At 61.1% G+C, this 20,823-nt stretch overlaps 1 protein-coding gene across 6 annotated transcripts in view; it reads left to right on the forward strand.

The window, feature by feature from the left end:
* The first annotated feature begins 1,424 nt into the window (after positions 1-1,424).
* The window catches only part of ESPN (espin), a 31,206-nt gene continuing 11,807 nt past the window's right edge, over positions 1,425-20,823 (forward strand). For 3 of the 6 annotated variants that reach the window (XM_059135123.1, XM_059135119.1, XM_059135120.1), the window contains exons 1-7: positions 1,425-1,878; positions 4,718-4,911; positions 13,970-14,156; positions 14,298-14,480; positions 14,631-14,762; positions 18,066-18,267; positions 19,258-19,529. In XM_059135123.1, coding sequence (XP_058991106.1) covers positions 1,585-1,878; positions 4,718-4,911; positions 13,970-14,156; positions 14,298-14,480; positions 14,631-14,762; positions 18,066-18,267; positions 19,258-19,529 — 1,464 coding nt within the window. In that variant the 5' untranslated portion in view covers positions 1,425-1,584. Of the gene's footprint in view, positions 1,879-4,717; positions 4,912-13,969; positions 14,157-14,297; positions 14,481-14,630; positions 14,763-17,275; positions 17,382-18,065; positions 18,268-19,257; positions 19,530-20,823 lie in introns of those variants that run through there. The other 3 variants (XM_059135124.1, XM_059135125.1, XM_059135121.1) reach the window with 3 other exon arrangements.

Genomic DNA, 20,823 nt, shown 5'->3' on the forward strand with positions numbered 1-20,823 from the left:
GGGTCTCAGCCTGAGTGTAGGCAGTGTTCTCAGAGGAGTCTGAGAAGACAGTCAGCAAGAACAGCTGCTCACAAGTAACCTATCCATGGTAGAAGAGGCTAGGGCGTCTCCTCTGGGTTTGATGCCACATCGGCAACCAGCTCTGGTTTACAGAGGCACCTAGGAGCCCTGGAGGTAATCGTGCACAGTGCCACCAGGTGGCAGCCCCTTGAGGCCCACACTAGGACCCCCACTGTTCCTGGAAAGGGGTTCATTCTGTAACATTTCTGTAGCTCAGGGCCTCCCTGAGTGGGGCCTAGCTAGGTGCTGGGTGAAACGGCCCATGGCCGGACCCTCCCAGGGCTCCAGTGGGGAGGTGGGAGAAGGGAGGAACAGGAAAAGAAGGACATGGGCTGCGTCAACTTCATGAGACGTGCTGACTGTGCTCCCACAGCTACGCAGCCCCCGCCTTCTGGCAGCTCTCCCTCCTGTCCAGGGACTGTGCCTCCCTCCAGCTCCCATGAAAGGCTTCCGGCTATGCAGGTAGGCTGGTTTGGCGACTGTGTGTTCTCCCGACCCTCTGCTGTCCTGGAACCTTCCTGAGCCCTCAGAGGAGGGTCCTGGTCCTGCTCCCTGGATGACTGCTCGGGTGCATCTCCCCACTGCCCCCAGCCTTTGCATTCCCACTTTCCCTTCTCCCCCATTAGCCAGCCCCAGGCCCTCAAGCTCACCGTTGACTCCCCCCACCCCAGACAGAGGCTCTGGGTGCTCTCTGAGCCCCACAGCCCCTGGATCCAGAAACCTGAGCCTCAAGCGTCCCAGGCATTCCTGCCTTTTCCTCCTCTTTCTCCTGCCGCCAGGAGGCTCTGAGGACAATTCCTGGGGCCTGAAGGAACCCCAGAAGACTGAGGGCCCAGCACCTGTCGCCCCACTTTGGCACAGACCCAGAGCCCCTCAGGGATTTGCGTGGCCTGTTCCTGCCCCCCAGGATCTTTGCCTTTGCAGTCTGGCCTGCCTGGAATGCCCCTTCCTACCTTTCAGAACCCAGCCCACCGCACCTCCTCACATGGACCTTTTCCCTGACCACCAACGCAGTCCAACCCCATAGTCCCGTTCTGGTGACACTCTTTACTCTCTGAAATGGCGGTAATTGTTTGCTGGCTTGTGCCCCCAGGGCCTGGAACAGCACGTCGTGGACACTGGGCTGATGAATTAATTCCCCCAGCGCCTGGATCTCAGATTTGAACCGTGCGGCCTCCCCGGGCGGTCTCTATTTATAGGTGAGCTAAAGCCAGGAGCGGATTCCCGGGCGGGCGCCCTGGCCACTTGCAGCCTGGAGTCCGGCCCTCGGCGCGGCGGGGGCGGGGCTGAGGCGGTGCGGGGGGCGGGGCCCAGACTTAAGCCCGGCGCCCGCGGGGGCCCCCGAGGCCCAGAGCGCCGCGGAGGCGGAGCGGATCCGGCGCGGCCGTGCGGGCCGGAGACCGGGCGGGCAGGCGCTCCGCCTCCCCAGGCCGCAGGGCCCCGACGGCTCTCCTGCTGCCCCAGGACGGGTGCATGGCGCCCGGGGGAACGCGCTGAGCGGGTCGCGGCGCCGCGGACGGCATCATGGCCCTGGAGCGGGCGCTGCAGGCGGCGCGGCAGGGCGACCTGGACGTGCTGAAGTCCCTGCACGCCGCCGGCCTGCTCAAGCCCTCGCTGCGGGACCCGCTGGACGCGCTGCCGGTGCACCACGCCGCCCGCGCGGGCAAGCTGCACTGTCTGCGCTTCCTGGTGGAGGGGGCCGCCCTGCCCGCCACGGCCCGCGCGCGCAACGGCGCCACGCCCGCCCACGATGCCGCCGCCACTGGCCACCTCGCCTGCCTGCAGTGGCTGCTCTCGCAGGGCGGCTGTGGAGTGCAGGTGGGTCTGCTCCCCTCGCTGGGCGCCCTGAGGCTTCCTCCCCAGGGGACAGCTCTAGCCTAGAGCCCCCGTGGCTCAAGGGTGGGTGAGAGTGGGCACCTCCCTACTGAGCTTGCTTTTGAGCTCCTTCCGGAGGGCTTGGGATGGAGTGGGCTCCCCAGGTCAACGGTGACGGTGGAAGACATCCTGGCCAAGCTTTGGCCACTGCCTAGAAGAGCACTGGGTAGTGGGGAGCCAGAGGGAATTGGGCTTACCTGCGCCAGTATTTAAGCCAGGATGGGAGTGGGGGGGAGAAAAGCACAGATCCAAGGGAGTCCTGGAGAACGGGCAGGGCACAGAATCAGAAGCCCAGGTCTTCTGGGATCAGGTCTGGAAGAGGGGTGGGCAAAGTCCTACAGTCCACCCCAGGCCCAGACCCAGGTGTCCCCAGGGCCAGGACATGGGGCAGGGGTGATGGGCGTGGTACATGGGGCCTCCCTGGAACCTTAGCTGACCCTGGGACATCCACACCTTCCTGCCTTCCAGCTGTGAGTTGCTTCTCCAGCCCAGCCTGAGTCTTCCTGCCCTGGGACCCCACCTGCTCTCACTTGGGGTCCCCCAGGCTGATCTAAACCTGGTCCCTCCTGAGCTAGAGGCGGGGGCAGCTCAGGCCCTGATGTGTAGCTCTCCGGCTTGCTCCCTCGGGCAACAGAGCATCCAACAGGCACTAGGCCTGGAATTCAGGAGTGCCCCGATCTCCCAGAGCTGCCAGTCTGTGGGGGCAATGGACAGCCACCGCAGGTACCATCAGGTCTTGCTGGGCCTTGTGGTGGGGGGTTTCGGGGAGCTAGCTGCTTGGGTGAGGTGGCAAGGAGAGAGTGACCTCTGAGGGGAGTCTTAGATGATGAGAAGGACATGGTCAGGTGTGCTGATCAGAGAGTTCTAAGCACAAGGAACAAGAAGTGCAGAGCCCTGAGGCGCACTTACTTGTCCTGTGGCAGGATCAGCAAAGAAGAAGGCAGCTGTGGCGTGGGGGGAGGGCAGAGAAGCCACCGTAGGCTGGGGTTAGGAATTTGGATGATATCCTAGTTGCGGGGAAAAGCCACTGGAGGAAGGAACCAGAACTGGTTTTCCACTTGGGAAAAAACACTGGGCTAACTGAACGAAGGAGAAGAAACCGGGGTGACTCTGAGGCGGCTGGTTGTACGTTAAGGATGACCAGACCCTATTCCCCCACGTCGCCCTCAGGATGGCAAGGTCCCCCTTCCGACGCTTCCTGGGAGATGGCCGGACCCCTTATCTCCTGGCCCGCTCTGTTATCAAGACTTCCTGGCACATGGCCCCTGCCCACTCATTCGGGAGGTGGCGTGCCTCCCTGTCCCAATGTCCAGGCTTGGCCGGAAGCCTCCCTAGCCCCTGCAGAGGAGAGGGGGGAACAAGTGGCCTTGTGCCCAGCTTATCAAGTCTCCCTCCCAGCAAGCTTGGGTCCTGGGGACGGAAGTGTGTGTGTGGGGAGGATGACCTCGATCCCCAGCCCCGCTCAGCCCAGAGATAAGCAGCTTTGTGGTGTGGACCACAGCACGTGAGGGCCTGCAGAGCTGTTGGAGCCTTGGGGACAGGCCAGAGCCCATAGGCCCAAGTCCTCTCCTTGTTGCCCCTCCCCCTCCCTGGAGATCTGGGCTCAGGGGGACAGACTGGGCATCCCAGCACACGAAAGGGTCCCAGTGTGGTCCTCAAGTGCCTGTGAGCCGCTCACTCTGCCTCACCTTCTGGCTACCCGCTTCCTAGCCCCGCAGCCACCCCCGAGGTCTGACAGATGACTTACTAGTCATGGCCCCCGGCCCCTGGCCCCTCTGTCCTCTCTCCTGTTTTTCAGGAACCTCTGAGATTCACTACCTGCAGCCACCTTGGCCACACCTGTCCCCGCAGTGCCTCTCTCTGTGGGGAGAGGGGCTTCCTTCCCTGATCCTAGGAAACCACGCCCCCCACGGCTGCCCCATCTGTGCCCTGCCCCCCCCTCTGCCCACCTCTCCATTATCCCGCCTGCTCGGTGCTGGGAGTTCGTGCTGTTCCTGCACTGGTGCCCGCTCACCTACACCCGCCAACCTTTGAGTCCTGATGTGGGTTCTCTGGGATGCCCCTCCTTGCCCAGGTAACATGAGTGGCACCTACCAGCCCCTCCTGCAACAGACACACACACACACACACCTGGAAGGTCATGGATGACACATGTGGTACTTCTGGGCCCAGACTATCGGCCAGCCCTCTCTGGGGTGCCCGGGAGGTGGGTCTAGCCCAAACCCCTCCCAGGGCCGTCTCTAACCCACACCTGATTGTCCAGACCCTGTGACCAGTACCCGGAAGCTTCCTCCTCCACAGAGCTAGAACACAGCCCGTTTCCTGGGCCAGGAGCAGGGAGTCTGCCGCGTGCCTGGGCAGGAGCCGTTCCCCGCACCAATGTTGGGTTATTGGAGGTCCACCAACCTGGAGGCCTCTTTTCATGTGACACCTGGGGAGGGGGAGCAGGGGAGGAAGGGGCCAAGGGTTAGATGCTGGGGGTGCCCCCCAAAGTCCTGAAGCCAGCCTGGGACGGCCAGAGCGGCCCAGCCCCAGCCGCACTTGCTCTCTCCCTCGGGCGTTCCCTGAGCATCTGGGCAACCATTGCTCCTGTGGGGAGCCCAGGAGTGCTGTGTCCTAAAAGCCTCCTATATGCGAGCTGTTCACAGTCATGGCCAGTAGGCCTCAGGGAGCCCAGCACAGGTGGCACAGGTGTGGTTCAAAGAGGGCCAGTTAGGGGCCCAAGGACAGAAGGGCCTCCGTGGCTGGGGAAGGCAAGGACTAACGGGCGCTTCTCCCACAGGACAAAGACAATTCTGGTGCCACAGTCCTGCACTTGGCTGCCCGCTTTGGCCACCCCGAGTTGGTGGACTGGCTGCTGCATCATGGCGGTGGGGATCCCACCGTGGCCACGGAAACAGGCGCCCTGCCTGTCCACTACGCTGCCGCCAAAGGAGACTTCCCCTCCCTGAGGCTTCTCGTCAGGCACCATCCCGGGTAAGGCCGCCCCTCCTCACCTGTCTTCTGGGTAGTATGGGCCGGGGCCCTACCCTCCTCTGGCATCCTGGGGGACTCGCTGCTTCTGGGCCGTCCCAGCGGCTAGAGGGCCAGGGCAGAGATGTTTCCTGAAGTTGTCCCCTTCCTGGAAGGCTGCCCACAGCCGCTTGCCCCAGAGCTTTGCCAGCAGACGCTCCCATGCAGAGCTCACGGCCGCACCTGGGACGCTGGCACACGGGCCCAGATCACCTGCGGCTCTCCAGGAAGCTTACGAGCCTACAGCAGGTGGCTGTCTTGAGCTCTGGCCTGTGCCCATTCGCAGGACTGTTGGAAGGGGGGTGGGTGACTAAATGGCTGGTGGCTCAGTCAGTTGAGCGTCTGCCTTCGGCTCAGGTCATGATCCTGGAGTCCCGGGTTCGAGCCCCACATTGGGCTCCCTGCTCAGTGGGGAGCCTGCTTCTCCCTCTGCCCCTCCCCCTCCCCCGGCTCGTGTTCTTGTTCACTCCCGCTCTCTCAAATAAACAGATAAATAAAAATCTTTAAAATGGGGGTAGGAATGAAGATATGGGAGACTGTCCTAGAGCCCCTAGTCAGGAAGGAGGAGGAGGACTGAAGGGAGAGGGCTGCCCGTGTAGACCCCCAGGCCGCCTCCCAGCCCCACAGCCCCCTGACAGCAGCTGCTCATTTCCCGGGGCCCGTCCGCCCACTCCCACTAGCAAGGGAGGTGCGGCCCCCAAAGCTCCCAGGGTCCCCAGCCTGAATGGCAGTTCTGAGAAAGCAGCTGAGCAGTGGGCTGGGAGCTACCCAGGGTAGCGGAGGGTTGTGGAGAATGGGGCTTGATGCAGAGCAGGGAAGTCCTGGGGGTTCTGGGGGGAGGGAGGGAGCCAGGTCTTCGGTGCACCTGAGAAGAAGCAGGGGTCCTGGGGAGTGTCTGAAGGAGGACAGTAGTGGCCTCAGGGACCTGACAAATGGGGGCCCTGAGCAGTGACTTTTCCATCAATCCAAATGGGTGCCCGGGACATTAAGTGGTGACGGAACACCGAGCCTCGGGAGGAGAGCAGCCACAACACGAGGGGTCAGCCCTCACCACTGGCTCCGCGCTGCGGGAGCCTGCAGGGCGCGGACTCCCAGGGAGCAGGCAAGAGACCCACCTGGCACCGCGGCCCTTGGGGCAGGATGGCAGCCTGTGGGGCCCAGGTCAGCGGGGTGGTATAGGGCAGCCCTGAGAGACCCCGGCCAGCCTACAGTCCATTTGCTGAAGGGAGTTCCCCGGTGTGGTTGGTGGGAGCTCGCAGACCTGCTTCCTGGACCACAGGTTCTCCTGGCCACCCTGCCAGAGGCCACTTGGTGGTTCCTTGCTCTCGACGAGCTTGGGCGTGGGTCACGTCAAAGCGGGGATTTAGAGTTGGAGGCCCCCCATGAGGCAGACTCCCGAGCTGGCACCAGCAACAGCACCCTGGCGGGCTCGGTCCCAGGCTCCCAGCTCCGACTCTCCAGGCTGAGGCCAGGTAGTGGCCCCTGAGACAGGCCTGCAGACCCCCTGTGACAACGCCAGTGCCCCTGCCCCACCCCCTCACTTCACATGGAGGACACTGAGATCCTGCGAGGAGAGGAATGGGCTGTGGCCCCCTTTCTGCACCCATAAGCCCCCACACACATAACGGGCCTCCAACAAGCCAGGCTAATGGCGATGCCAACTTAGCCCAAATTTTGTAAACTGAGAGAGGACCCCCAGCCCACCTCTGGAAGTGCTGATGAGGACCTGGGCCTGGAGGGGTAGGGGCGAAGACCCAGGTTGCCCCTGAGCCCCTCCTCACGGAAAAGCCTGGGGCCTAGGATGAGCTAGAACCCTCCAAGGGCTGGGTTCCCACTGTTAGTGCCCCTTCTTGGCCTCAGGGCCTTGGGAACCCTGATCCCGCCCAGGCCATGCCAGGTGCTGACCGTGATTGGGCCCTGGTGCCAACCCTGAGGCCAGATGGCCTGGGCTGATGAGCCGTCAGCCCCTCCGAGGCCTCTATGAATCTCACAGACGTGGTCAGAAGACTTGGGCCCATTCCCGCTGCAGCGAGTGACCTGGCTGATAAGAAGGTGCTTTTCTGAGGTTGCCAGGCTGGGCTCAGGCAGGAAAGGGCAGATGGGAACTGAGGTGGGGCCTGCTGGGAGCTGGAGGCCAGTGTCCCCATAGCCCTCTATCTCTGGGATGGAGACTCCTGCTCCCCCAGGCTGCACAAGGAGAGGGCAGTGGCTCAGGCGGCCCCAGGCCACAGGGCTCAGTGCGGGGACCCAGGCAGCCTGGCTGTGGAATGCCTCGGCTCCAAGCTTTCACTCTCGTGAGCCTCCCAGAGCTGCTGTGAACCGCAGTGAATTATTCACAAGGGCTCAGCTCCACCGACCGCAACCGCCGTGGAGGGAGGAAGGGACCTACGGGTGAGAAACTCGATCCCTCCCCGGGAGGCTGTGGGCCGAGGCCCTGACGAGCTGCAGAGGGGCAGGAGGGCAGGACCACCTGCAGGGGTGGGCTTCCTCAGGCCAGTGCACCTGGGGCTGTGAGAAAAGGCCTGGCTGCAGGAACACACTGCGCCCACCTGCCCCTCGCCCAGTTTATCCCAGTCCCCCAGGCAAGTCCTTCCAGAGGTGGGAGTGTTGCCACAGGGACCTCTGGCGCTCTTGCCCCGTGATGAGCCCCCCTGTAGAAGGGGGTCCCGAAGGTGGCGTGGAGGCTGGTGGGAACCGGGCTGACGCTGTTTCAGGCCCTGGGTCTTGGGAGATGGAATTGGGGGGCCGGCCCCCCCGGCCAGTCGCATTCGTGGTTGGCAGAGGGGAGCCGGGTATCCAGGCCTCCAGTCAGGGCCGACAGAGAAGGGGCCAGGAGCAGGGAGCCTCGGAGTCCGGCTTGCTTGGCCACTACCATGTGCTCCCCTGGGCTCTGTGCTGCTGGAGGGGAGCCCCAGGCTCAGCACAGACCCCCAGACTCGGAGAATGGCTAAGGAGCTCTGGGCTCTTCCTTTCTCTGGGGCCCCTGTGCTCTGCCGTTCAAAGCAAGCAGGAGAATCAGTCTGCCTGAAGGTTTGTGCCAACTGCACCTCCCTGCAAGGTCTCCTCTGCCTGAGGCCAGGCCCGCCGGGGACAGAGATTGGAAAACGCCCTAGCCAGGGGTCAGGATGAACTCAGATGAGCCCCAACCTGCTGAGGGCTTACTGAGTGCCTAGCACCACCTGGCCATCCGCACCTTATAACCACCCCAGGTGGCAGCTCTGTACACGGCCCAGGTCACAGACTGATTCATTCAGCTAGCGCTTATGGAGCGTCCGCTCTGCGCCAGGCAATATTCTAAGGGCCAAGTATACATCCGTGAGCCAGACAGATATCCCTATGGCGCGGTGCTGATCAAGGGAGAAACAGCGTCTCAGAGAGGCTCACTGAGCAGCTGAGGTCCCCCCGTCCCCTGGGTGGCCTTGATCAAACCGTACCTCCTCTCCAGGCCTGTCTCCCACTCCTGCTCTAATTCCTATTCTCTCAGACCTCCCCGGCCCTGGCCTTCATCCCATCCAGCTGTGCCCACCTTTGAGAATGCAGGTCAGACTGCTGGACTGCCCACAGCTGCCTGCTCACCCACAGGAGAGGCCGTTTCCTTCTAAGAACCCAGGGGCCCTCCCGCCTCTGCCCTGCCCCCACGCCTCACCTTTACGGCTCTCCCACCTGTGAGGCTCCCCCATTCCCCTACCCCACCCCCTTCCACCTCCAGAGCCTTCTTGCAGCTCCTCCCAAGGGCTGGAGCCTTCCAACCTCCCACAGGCTCTTCCTGCTGCCTAGAACCCCCCCGAGTCTCGGGGGCTCTCTCCTCCCCTCCAGGCTTTGGCGCCCTTCCCCTTCTCAGCAAGTTCTGCGCAGAGCCTCCTTCAGATTCCACCTGGTTCCTTGCCTTATCTTCCTTCCTGTCCTTATCACCACCTGTCCTTACGCTCCGTGCACCCTGGGGTATCCTCATACGGTGTCTCCCCAACTAGTGAGGGCAGACGTCATCAGCCGCCCAGTGCCTGACACGCCGTGAGTGTTGGTTGAGTGAATCAGGAGTCTGGGAGCCCTGGGACTTGCCTAGCCCTGCGGGCAGCTCACTGCGGGTGACCTCAGATGGAGCTCCCCACTGGGTCTCCCCGGCCCATCCGGCAAATGGACTAGCCGAGGTCAAGAGCAAGCAGACGGCACAGAGTTCCTAACCTCACTGCCCATGTCTCTCGTCCCCATAGCTTCTCGCTCAACAACTAGCAACTGGGCAGGCCTCCGGTGCTTGGGAGGTAGTGAGCCCTCCCAGCTTCTTGGAGCCGGCTCTCAGGGAGGCTCCCAGAGCAAACAAGGGGACAGATGGAGAGCTTGAGCGGTGTTCAGAGACGTTCTTGCTAATGTGCCTGTGTGTTGGTTTGCCAGCTGGTGCTCCAGTGGAACCGAGCTCTGGGACAGCAGGGGTCTGCTCCATTCACGGCTCTGTCCTGTCCTGGCTTGTGGCAGCCTAGTGACATGTGTCCCTGGAATGAACCAGACAACTCCAGTCACAAGTGCCATAATGCAAAACGAGCTACCTAGGTAGAAACCAGTGAGGTTTTCTTTAAATTGAGAGAGTCAAGAAGGCCTCCTAGGGCAGGTGCGAGCTCATCTGAGACCTGGATAAAAAGCGGGGCCAGTTCTGCAAAAATCTGGCTTGGCAGCGTGGCAGGTAGAAGGACCCCCCAGAGGCGGAGGCTGAGGTGGAATCAAGCTTGGGTTCACTGAGGACCAGAAGGAAGGCCTGGAAGCCTGGGAGAGTTGCAGGGAAGGGTAAGCTTCCGGAAATATTCCAGGCTTGGAGGTGGGTTGCGTATGAAGGTGACTATTCTAGAACCTTCCTCAAGTAAGGACTGCATTTCTTCCCTGGGCCAGGCCTAATTTGGGATCTTTTCAAATAAGCCAGGAGGCGCAGTGAGAGGACAAGAGAGATAGAGCCACCACAGTACCCATGACTTTTCCAGGGTCGCCTTAACCTACAACGGCGAGACCTGATACTTGTGACCTTCCTTGGGGCCAAAATTATTGCGGAAGGGGAGGGCCGCTGGAAATGCTGCTCTTTGATCCGAGTCTGGTTCCGTGGGCTGGTAACTCCTAGCCCCTGGAGGCAAAGGACGGAGATCTCCAGCAAGCATTCCGGGCTTGTTTCAAGTCATCACGCGGCGACCTGCTTACTCTTTGAAGTTCATTCGTGTCACCTATTTCCCAGAGGGGAAGAAAAATATGATTTATGTGATTGTTGCTAGAGAACTGCAGACCATAAAGATGTCTTTGAGGGTCTCCAAAGATTCCTAGGGTTTGGGCTCGGGCTACCCTTAGGGGAAGGGAGCATAGTGTCCTTTACCAGAATGGAGTTCGCAGCTGGGGAGGGTTTGAGGGAGAAAAGCGAGGTATCCACTCCAGGCACATGAAGTTGCAGAGGCCTGGGCAGTGCACACACGGACAGTGGGTAGACATGGGGACAAGATGTGGACTCCAGGTCTAAGCCAGAGAGAGGGAGAGTGTCAGGTGCAGGTGACCTTTGACCCCAGAAAGTAGATGACCTCACCAGCAGGGAGAGAGAGTGTGTTCAGAAAGGAGATTCGGGGCATCTCCACCTTTGGAGGGCAGGTGGAGGCCAGGGCTCAGCAAAGAAGGCTTAGGAGACTTGGCCAAGAAGAGTGGGAAGAGACACCTGTTAGGGAGCGCGCGCGACCTTCCAGAACTTCCTCTTCTGTTCTCTTATAAGAGCCAAGGAGATGCTGGACAATTATGATGCCCGATTGCCATATATGGAAACTGAGGCTCAGGAGGTTAAACACCCACTAGGGCCCTGCCCAGTGAGCGAAGAGCCAGGGTATGGGTGGTGGCCAGGGCCACAGACAGGGGCTGGGACTGGAATGGTCACCCTTAGCGTCACTTGGGTTACAGCTCGATGGGCTAGTGGGATGCTGAGGCCAGAAGGACCCCCGGACCCCGCCTCTCTCCTCTGGGGGACGCTCCACTGCAGAAGCAATGCCTCACCTGACCTGTGGTTGGTTGGGTCTGGCCACCCCAGGCCCGCAGTGCCCCCACCGAGGTACAGTGGCTCCCGGCTTGTGCCAGGTGCTGAGGGCTCTCTAAGCACGTCTCAGGGATGCTTCCTGCTCCTGCTCCTGCTCCGTGGGTGACTTTGAGACAGAGACAAAAGGCAGGACTGTGACGCAGCGGGGTGGGGCTCACGGCCCCCGGTCCTTCTCTGCCTCTCTCTCCTCCGGCGAGCTGAGCCTTCTGTGCACAGCACCTACCCCGTCAGGTCCCTGAACAGACTAGATGAGACAGCATGTCCGTCTGCTCATCACAGGGCCTGGAACAGATCCATCGTCCCATGAACGGCACCTGCTGACCCTGTCATCGATCATTGTGACTACTGCTATAAATTTATCTCTCTCCCCATCTAAATTAATTGATTTTGTTCCATGTGCTCATCCATAGTTTTATAATCCCCCCCCCCCAGTGAGCATTGGGGGCCCCTGCCCTTCTTGCCTCCAGGCCAGAGTACAACAGGGTAACAAGGCCAGCTCCCGCTTGCTCACTCTTGCCCGTCTGCGTATCTGACTGCCCCATGGTGCTGGGGCCTCCCGGGCTGGGGGCTGTGGCTCCAAGGATGCAGAGACGGAAATACTAGTAGGAACGGTGGTAAGCTGGAGCATTTGGGGCTTCCTCTGTCCCAGAGACTCCAGCTGAGGGTGGCAGCCACTGGCCTGGCAGGAGGGAGGTTGTGGCCATGACTGCCCCCTCCTGCTCAGGTCCTGCTCTGCACCAGCTTCTCAGACCTTCTAAGACCTTCCCAGACTGACCAGACCCCTCCGGAATATGGACACCTACCAAGCGGGGGGTGCTAGGAGGGGCTGAGGTCCTGGCAGATCTGGTACCCCAAGTTTTATACATTGCCTTAGGCTTCCCCAGAGAGATAGCAGGGGTCCTGGCTGGTGGACCCCTCAGCCTCTGATCCCCAGATCCCAGCACTCCCTGTGTCTTGGTTACGGGGTGAATAATTCAGGCCGCTGAGTGTTGGTCATGAAACATTAAGCAGGCTGTTACTGTCACATCAGTATGTGAATGTGTGTGTGTGGGGGGGGGGGGACAATGGCACTGGGGCGTGGAGGCTGGTGGCTGCAAGCCAGAGTGTTCCTGGGAAGAGGCGTGTGGGCGAGTCTCTGTCGCCAGGTGCCGTGTCAGCTCGTGAGCACCACTGCCCCGACTCAGGCAGGGAAACAGAGGGCAGCCAGGCACGGTCCCTGTTCCACCCCAAATGAGTGAATTGTCACACTGGGCATCAGGCCCAGAAAAACGGCAGCTCTGTGTCTGGGGTGATGGTGCCCGTGTAGGAGTAAGGAGAAAGCAGGGAGGTGCCCAGTGAGGGCTGCAGGTGACCAGAGGGGCGGGGTCAGGGAAGAGGGCAGGGAGGAGGGACTGAGGAGTGTGTGAGGGGACAGGACCAAGCCTTGTCGGGAGTGACAAGACGGTGGGCACGTGGGCAGCTAGTGGAGGACTGGGTGGCCCGGGGCCCATATTAATGGACAGCTGGGCTGGCACTTGGATGCGGGAGGGAGGACATGCATGGCCGTTAGTGGAGAGTGTGAGACTGATGTCACCAGTGGGTAGATCGTGGGGCAGACGGACGGGACGACATTTAGTCAGGTGAAGAGGTGCGTTTCCGGGGCTCGGAGGGCTGGTCCTGCTTCCTGGGACTCAGCCCCAGCCCAGAGCTTCCCTGTGAGCCAGGCGGCTGCTCCTGCGTCTGGGACTAGATTGTGGCCCCACCTAGTGTCTAACTATAGTAACTGTGCCCTGGGCTGTCCACCCTATTACGAAGTCAGAAGACCGGGGGCTCCTTCAGTGGCGGGTGCAACTTCCCTGCTTCCCAGCAGCACTCCACCTCATGGGTCTGATTCCCAGCTCCCCAGATAGGACTCCTCCTCAGCAGCCGAGGAACAGGGATGAGGGACAGAGCCAGCTGCAAGCTGGACCTTAGGAAAGCCCCAAGAGTGAAGACAGGGATGGTCGTTCCTGTGTGCCTATTGCATGCACTGGGCCCTGCATCACAAACATACACTCAAGTGCCATTTACCAGTTGTTTTACCTTTAGGAGGTCACAGCCCCTGAGCCCCGACTGCCCATCTGCAAAAATGGGAAAGACAGTAAGACCTAAGTAAGGACATCCAATGAGAACCTGTCCATCAATATCACGGCACACCAGGATGCTCCGTGAATGGTGGCCGCCTGTAGAGCTGTCGAATTGACAACAAGATATCCAATTGAATTTTAATTTGGATAAACCGCAAATCATATTTTAGTATAAGTATAGTCCATGCCTTGTTTGGGATATACTTATACTAGAAAATGATTTCTTGTTTCTCTGAGTTTCAGAATTAACTGGTTATCTTGTATTCTATATGGCAGCCCTACTACTCTGCCCCCTGGGGATTCAGTCTCCTGGGGGAGGCAGAAGCCAAAATCGCTTAAGTTCAATCAAGTGTGACAGGCAGTCTTTGGAGTGAGCCCAGGGCCATATGCGACATGGAGGTAGGAAAGGCCTGCTCTGCCTGGGGAAATCAGGGCACGCCTCATGGAGGAGGGGATCTGGACTGAGTCTTAGGGAAGAGGAAGGAAGGGCATTCCAGATAGAGGGGGACCCGATCAAAGGCATACAAGTAAGACAGAAAGTTTGGGGATTCACAGTGATAATGGGTTAATGTGGCTGAAAAGGTAAAGAGGCCAGATCTCCATATCCTTGTAGGCCTGGGTGAAAAGGGGGGTTATTTACTGAGGACAGGGACTAGAAGGAGGGGGGTGACCGCGTCAAAGGGGACACCCTGGAGAAGACTGGCATAGGACCAAGTGTCCAGAGGCAGTCAGGGACAGCGGGACCCGGTGACTAGACTTCTCCAACCCACTCTCCCAGCCCTCCAGAGCTCCCCTAAAGAGCGCCAGGAGCATAAGAAGGGTTTGGAGGGAGGTGGGCGCTGGGAGCCCACGGTGGGTGCTGTCTCCGCAGGGGAGTGACTGCCCAAACCAAGACCGGTGCCACGCCCCTGTACCTGGCGTGCCAGGAGGGCCACCTGGAGGTGACGCAGTACCTGGTGCAAGAGTGCGGCGCGGACCCGCACGCGAGGGCCCAGGACGGCATGACCCCGCTGCATGCCGCGGCGCAGATGGGCCACAGCCCCGTCATCGTGTGGCTGGTGAGCTCGCGGTCAGGGCGGGGCGGGGCCTGGGAAGGGGCGGGGTTTGCTCGCGAAGCGGCCCGCGCGGACGGGGGGCGGGGCCTGGCGGGGCCTGGCGCCCAGCCCCCGCCCCTCTTTCCCGCGCCCCCTCGCGCCCAGGTGAGCTGCACCGACGTGAGCCTGTCGGAGCGGGACAAGGACGGCGCCACGGCCATGCACTTCGCGGCGAGCCGCGGCCACGCCAAAGTGCTCAGCTGGCTCCTGCTGCACGGCGGCGAGATCTCCACCGACCTGTGGGGCGGGACCCCGCTGCACGACGCCGCGGAAAACGGGGAGCTGGAGGTGGGGGCGGGGAGCTGAAGGTGGGGGCGGGGTGGGGGCTGGGCGAGCGCCCTCTGCTGGCGCCGAGCCCGCCGCACAGCCCTGCCGCGGCGCGAGGGGTGGCGGGTCTCGGCGAGGGGGCGGGGGTCCTCAGTACGTGGCGCCTCGCAGTGCTGCCAGATCCTGGTAGTGAACGGCGCGGCGCTGGACGTCCGCGACCGCGACGGATATACTGCCGCCGAGCTCTCGGACTACAATGGCCATAGCCGTTGCACCCGCTACCTGCGCACCGTGGAGAACCTGGTATGACCCCGAGCCCCTGGTTAGCTCGTCCCCCTCCCCATCCCCGCCTCCCCCCAGGGGCAGGTGTTCTTACCCCTTTAACACGGAGGAAGCTGAGTTTCGGAGACATGAAGCCCTGTCCGAGGTCACAGACCATCACCCTCTCTCCGCCCACAACCACTGACCATGGAGGGGCGAGGCGGTGTAGGAGAAAGGGCCAGGGGGAGAAGGACCAGCATCATCCTGGTAGGGAGGATGGCGCCGAGAAATCACAAGACACACCTGCCGATGGGAATAGTCGAGTTCATTCACCTGCCCACAACCCACACTAGTAGCTCATTTAACTGTCCACTGCCTCTGAGGTAGGTGGTGGTAATGCCCCCGGTTCATCCAAGGTCACACAGCTACGTTGTATGTTCCCTCACTTCATGGCTACCTCATAACTGGAAACTTGTGTGACTTTTTAAAAATTATTTTATCATGGCTGCACAGCGTGAAGTCGCCTCCTGGGACTTGAGCTCAGGTGTGGTTGGCTCCGAGTCCAGGGCCCTGCCTTTTCTGATGTAATGCCCGCTTTGGGGCAGGAGGGAAGACAGAGGGCAGGTCTCACAGGGGCCTTCCGAAGGACCAGCCCCAGGGGGCAGCGTGGCCAGAAGAGGCCTGGGAAATGGGAAGGGTCGGGGAGAAGGTGGGATGGCCTCTTGCCTGCAGCACTGTGTCTGCCCCTTCTGCAGGCGCGGGGAGGGGGGCACCCTGGTTCTGGGTGCCTCAGAGCACAGCAAGGCCCAGGGGTCAGAGACGGCAGCTGGACCCAAGGAAGAATTTTCCCCCCAAAAGGCCACCCAGAGAGACTAACAGTCCAGCAGATAATGAGTGTCCTGTCAGTAGGGTATATACCAACACGGGTGGATGCTGTGAAGGGCATTTCTGCACCACAGGTCCTTCCTTCCCACTGAGGGAGCAGTCTGAGAGTGGGATGGGGGGGCACAAAGCCCCAGCCTCTGCAGCCTCCCCCTTTTTAAGATTTTATTTATTTATTTGACAGAGATCACAAGTAGGCAGAGAGGCAGGCAGAGAGAGGGGGAAAGCAGGCTCCCCGCTGAGCAGAGAGCCCGATGCGGGGCTCGATCCCAGGACCCTGGGATCATGACCTGAGCCGAAGGCAGAGGCTTTAACCCACTGAGCCACCCAGGCACCCCCTCTTCCAGCCCCTCTTTTTTTTTTTTTTTTTAAAGATTTTATTTATTTATCAGAGAGAGAGGGAGAGAGCGAGCACAGGCAGACAGAGAGGCAGACAGAGGCAGAGGGAGAAGCAGGCTCCCTGCTGAGCAAGGAGCCTGATGTGGGACTCGATCCCAGGACACTGGGATCATGACCTGAGCCGAAGGCAGCTGCTTAACCAACTGAGCCACCCAGGCGTCCCTCTTCCAGCCCCTCTTAACAGCAGCTCCAGCCAAGAGAAACATGACTGCCTGAATTCTGACTCTGGCAGGCACCCTGCCCAGTGCTCTATGGTCTGATCTCAGTCTCTGCTGGAAATTAATACTACTAGTTCACATTTACTGGCTACCATACCCTGGCACTTCACTAACTTTGAAAATCTTTGTTTATACCCTCACAAGGCAAAAAGTACTGATATCAGGGCGCCTGGGTGGCTCAGTGGGTTAAAGCCTCTGCCTTCTGCTCAGGTCATGATCCCGGGATCCTGGGATCGAGCCCCACGTCGGGCTCTCTGCTCCGTGGGGAGCCTGCTTCCTCCTCTCTCTGTGTGCCTCTCTGCCTACTTGTGATTTCTGTCTGCCAAATAAATAAATTAAATCTTAAAAAAAAAAAAAAGTACTGTTATCCCCATTTACAGATAAAGAAACTCAGGGAAACTCAGGGGCACCTGAGCAGCTCAGTTAGTGAAGCATCTGACTCTTGATTTCGGCTCAGGTCATGATCTCAGGGTCATGAGATCGAGCCCCTCGTGGGGCTCTGCACTGGGTGTGGAGCTTCTTGAAATTCTCCCTCTCCTTCTGCCCCACCCCCATCCCACACCCCCACAGGCTCTCTCTCTTTAGGTACAGCAAGGATAAGTGACTTGCCCAAGGTCATGTAGCTAGTAAGTGGGAGAAGTGAAATTTGAAGCCGACATTCCAGGCCGCAGAGCCTGTGCCCCTAACCTCTGCTATCCATGGGGTCAGGGCTGGGTACCCCCAGTGCCCACTGCTGTCAGCTGTCAGTCACAAAGAGAGGCTTTTCAGCTGCCCACCTCCACCCCGTCCAGCCCAGCCCCTGTGCTTTCCCTTGGCTCCTGGAATGGACAGCAGGGCCTGCCCCGCCCCTCTGACCTGGGTGGGGGATGGGAGCCCTTGGTCCCCTCACGCAGACAGGCCCAGCTACAGCAGTGGAGGATCCAAACTGTGCAGGATGTTGGCCCAGAAAAGGCAAACACTCCCACAGAGCCCCTAATTACAGGGCCAATGAGCATGGCTGCCGAGCTGTTACCTGGTGCTAGGCTTGCCTCCCATTCCCGGGGGGCCTGTGACACTTCTCGGGCAGGGAGGGGGCCCCAGGCAGGGAGGAGCATACTTGGGCAGGAGGCAGCCAACGGAGCCAGCGAGCAGGCTTGCCGGCAGCAAGGCCAGCATGGGCAACGTAAGCAGGACCCCTCCCCCATCCCGCTCCCATGCAGGGAGGGTCAAGCCTGTGGTCAGGGACACAGGCAGTGGTGGGGACAGCAGGCTTCCAGTCTGAGCCTGGGCTGCCCACCAGACTCAGCTGGGCTGCCCCAGACACCCCCCGGCTTTCAACAGCTCCACCGGGGGATCCAGGCTGGGCTGGTGTTGGGATTTGCCCCAGTAGAACAAGGAAAGACAAGGGCTGCTGGCCAGGTAATGGGAAATTAGTCTTTCCTGCAAATTGTGGGGGCCCTGCATGCCTCCCCTGCCCCCTGGCAGCTGTGACACCTGAGCCCTTCCCACAGATACACTGGAGCCCAGTTCCTCTAATGAGGAAGGAGAAGGCTGGTGCCATGGTAGTCTTCCCCTTGGGGTCCAGGCCAAGGCCCCCTCTTCTGACAGTCTCTCAACCCCCCTGAGCAAGGAATGGCTGGGGTGGGCGTTTCCCAGAAACCTGTGGTCCTGCTGCCAGGGGGCCAGGCTTGGGCCTGAATCTTCCCCTGGGAAGAACCCAAGAGACATTCTCAGAAAGGGGAGGAAGCCCAGAAAGGGAAGCGGCCGGGCCCAGGTCGCACCGCAAGGACTAGCCCCAGCAGGACCCTGGCCTGGAGCGCCCTGGTCTCCAGGTCAGGCTGTCCTTCCTGGCTCCCTTCCCATTCAGAGTGTGGAGCACCGTGTCCTGTCCCGGGATCCGTCTGCTGAGCTGGAGGCCAAGCAGCCCGACTCTGGCATGTCTTCGCCCAATACCACCATGTCCGTCCAGCCGCTGAACCCTGACCTCAGCTCGCCCACCAGCACCCTCTCCAACTACGACTCCTGCTCCTCCAGCCACTCCAGCATCAAGGACCAGCGCCCCCCACGCCGTGAGTGGGCCGGCTTGGGACGAGGGAGGAGGGAGCGAAGACTGGGACTGGCCTCTGGGCACTGAGGGCCGGCCTCGGCCCACTCTGCCTCCAGCGCTGGAGGCTGCCCAGGTCTCTGGGAGGGCGGGGCTCCTGCTTGTGGTGAGGGGACAGCTGTGCTTGTGTGTGCCCATCACAAACACACCTGTATCTCCACAAGGACTGTTCCCCAGACGGAACCCCCATACACCCCACAAAAGCTTCATTATCCTCACTCACATGCACAGTGTTCCCCAGACTTTATGCACACCTGGTCACACTCAAGTGTGCACACTTGTACGTGTGTATGCACAATATACAGATGGGAACACATGCGCACATGTAACAGCCCCATGCAGATGCATGTGCACACCTGTGCTATGGCCCAGACACATGGCCTCCATCTCCATACTCCAGACGTGCGCACCCATGCAAACACACGCAGACACACCCCACGTCCACAGCCTGTTGCAAACCCCTTTGTACGACGAGGAAACTGCGTGGACTCACAAACAGGGACCACACCCTGAGCCTGGGTGGCCACCTGCCGGTGAGAGCTGCCCCAAGCCACTGGGTGGCAGCCTGCAGAGCTGGTGGGGTGCCTGGTAATCTGGGCCGTGGCCATCCATGCTGCCGCCACCCCACCGTGCCGGGTCTGACCCCAGGAGCTGTCCCTTCACCCTCCAGGTGGCTGAGCCCCCCTGGCCTGCTCTGGCATCAAAAGCCCTCTAGGGCCTCCCCTCCAAACTTGAGTGCATGGTCTTGCCCCAACACATGCATCGCCAGAGCAGGGGAGGGGAGGGGAGGGCAAGATGGGCCGTGCCCTGCCTGGGCCCACAGCGGAGCCGTACCGGGCTGCGTCCCTAAGCCCACCTGGTCCCTTGGTGAGTCGCTTCTGGGTGGAAGAGGGTCTCAGTCCTGGGGGACAGCCTCCCTGCAATCTCCCACACCCAGTCTTCCCTCCCTCCCCAGGGCTTCCCAGCTCAAGAGCTGCAGACATACAAAAGTACATAGACAAGCTGAGCCCACAGCTGGGCCGGCCCAGGGGCAAGACGGAGAGAACCACACCACTGCCACCACCGCCCAGCTTCCCTCCGCCGCCCCCGCCCCCGAACACCCAACTGCCCCCACCCCCACCAGGCTACCCAGCTCCCCAGCCCCCCGCGGGACCACAGGCTGCTGACATCTACCTGCAGACCAAGAGCAAACTCCGCCACGTGGAGACAGAGGCCCTCAAGAAGGAGGTAGTGAACCTTCCCCCACCTGCCTGCCTCCTAGCCCAGGGACTGGGCGGATAGGCCGCCCCCGAGGCCAGGGGACCAGCTCTTGGGCACAGGGTCGGGGGGCCTTGGGCCAGTGTGGCAGATTCAAGAGTCAAAGCTCCTGGCCAGCCCCATGGGGCACTAGGGCTGGGTCCTGGGGACAGGCAGATGAGTAAGACAGAGCCACTACCCTCTCAGGAGCTGGGACTGGGTGAAGGAACGTATCATCAGACAGTTGGGCCTCTCAGGGAACTGGAGTGCAGAGCGCAGAGAATTGGCAGAGACTATGGACAGACTGCCTCCTCACAGCCCTACCCATGCCCATAGCCCCATGCTCAGGTGGAGAATGGCTCCCAAGGGGGTGTCTGGCGGAGAGTGGGGAGAGACACCAGTGGCATGGCTGTGAAGGGCCCCAGAGGCAGGGACAGAGAGCACTAGCAGGACTCCGCCCTCACGGGGGGCTGAGGGAGGGTGAAACTGCAGTTGGCTCCCTAGTTTGGGGCTTGGAGTGCCCAGGTTGGTGGGAAGGCCAGTCCTGGGATGGGGGCCATGGGGGCATGTCCAGTGCGGGCACACTGAATGTGAGCTGTCCTGGATGTTAGGGCCTCTGGGGCCCTGGCTGAGGCTCTGGAGCCAGAAGGCTGGTCTGGGTAACTGAGAGTCCCGGCCTGGGAGCCCCATAGGGAGTCCTGGGGTCCTGGCTAGTCTGGGAGGTGGGGGACAACTGAGACTCCAGGTGGCTGAATATGGGGTAGAGGACCCTGCGGGTCCCGTGGGAGCCCTGACCTGCAGTTCTCGCTCAAGCCCAAGGCAAGCCATTCCAGAGGCAAGACGAGGAACCAATTTGCCCACAGGTGACCCAGGTCACAAGGCCACTGGGTTGGGGAGGGGAAGGACAGCCTCCACAGAGACTCCACCCTGCCCTCACTGCCATCCTGGACTAAGTTCCCAGTCGGGTCCCCTTTCATCTCTGTGAGGTGGAGAGAGCCCAGGAGAGGACTGCAGGGGCCTCAGGGCGAGCCGACTGTCCCTGCTGGCGGCTTTGTGAGCCCTGCCCAAAGCCACAGGACAGGTGGCCCAGCCTGCGCCCCCTCCACTCCCTTGAGCAACAGGATTTCGAGGTTCCTACCCGGTGTGTGCGTGCGGGGCTGCAGGCGACCAGCAGCTCCACAAAGAGCCCTTTGTGTGTCCGCTGCTCCTCGCCCCCCGCCTCCGCCCCCTGGGCCTGGCCGTTGCCTGACCGCGTCCAGAGCGGGGTCGTGGCATCCGGGCCTTG

The sequence above is a fragment of the Mustela lutreola genome, chromosome 10 (assembly GCF_030435805.1).
Source record: "Mustela lutreola isolate mMusLut2 chromosome 10, mMusLut2.pri, whole genome shotgun sequence".
Classification (NCBI taxonomy): Eukaryota; Metazoa; Chordata; class Mammalia; order Carnivora; family Mustelidae; genus Mustela; species Mustela lutreola.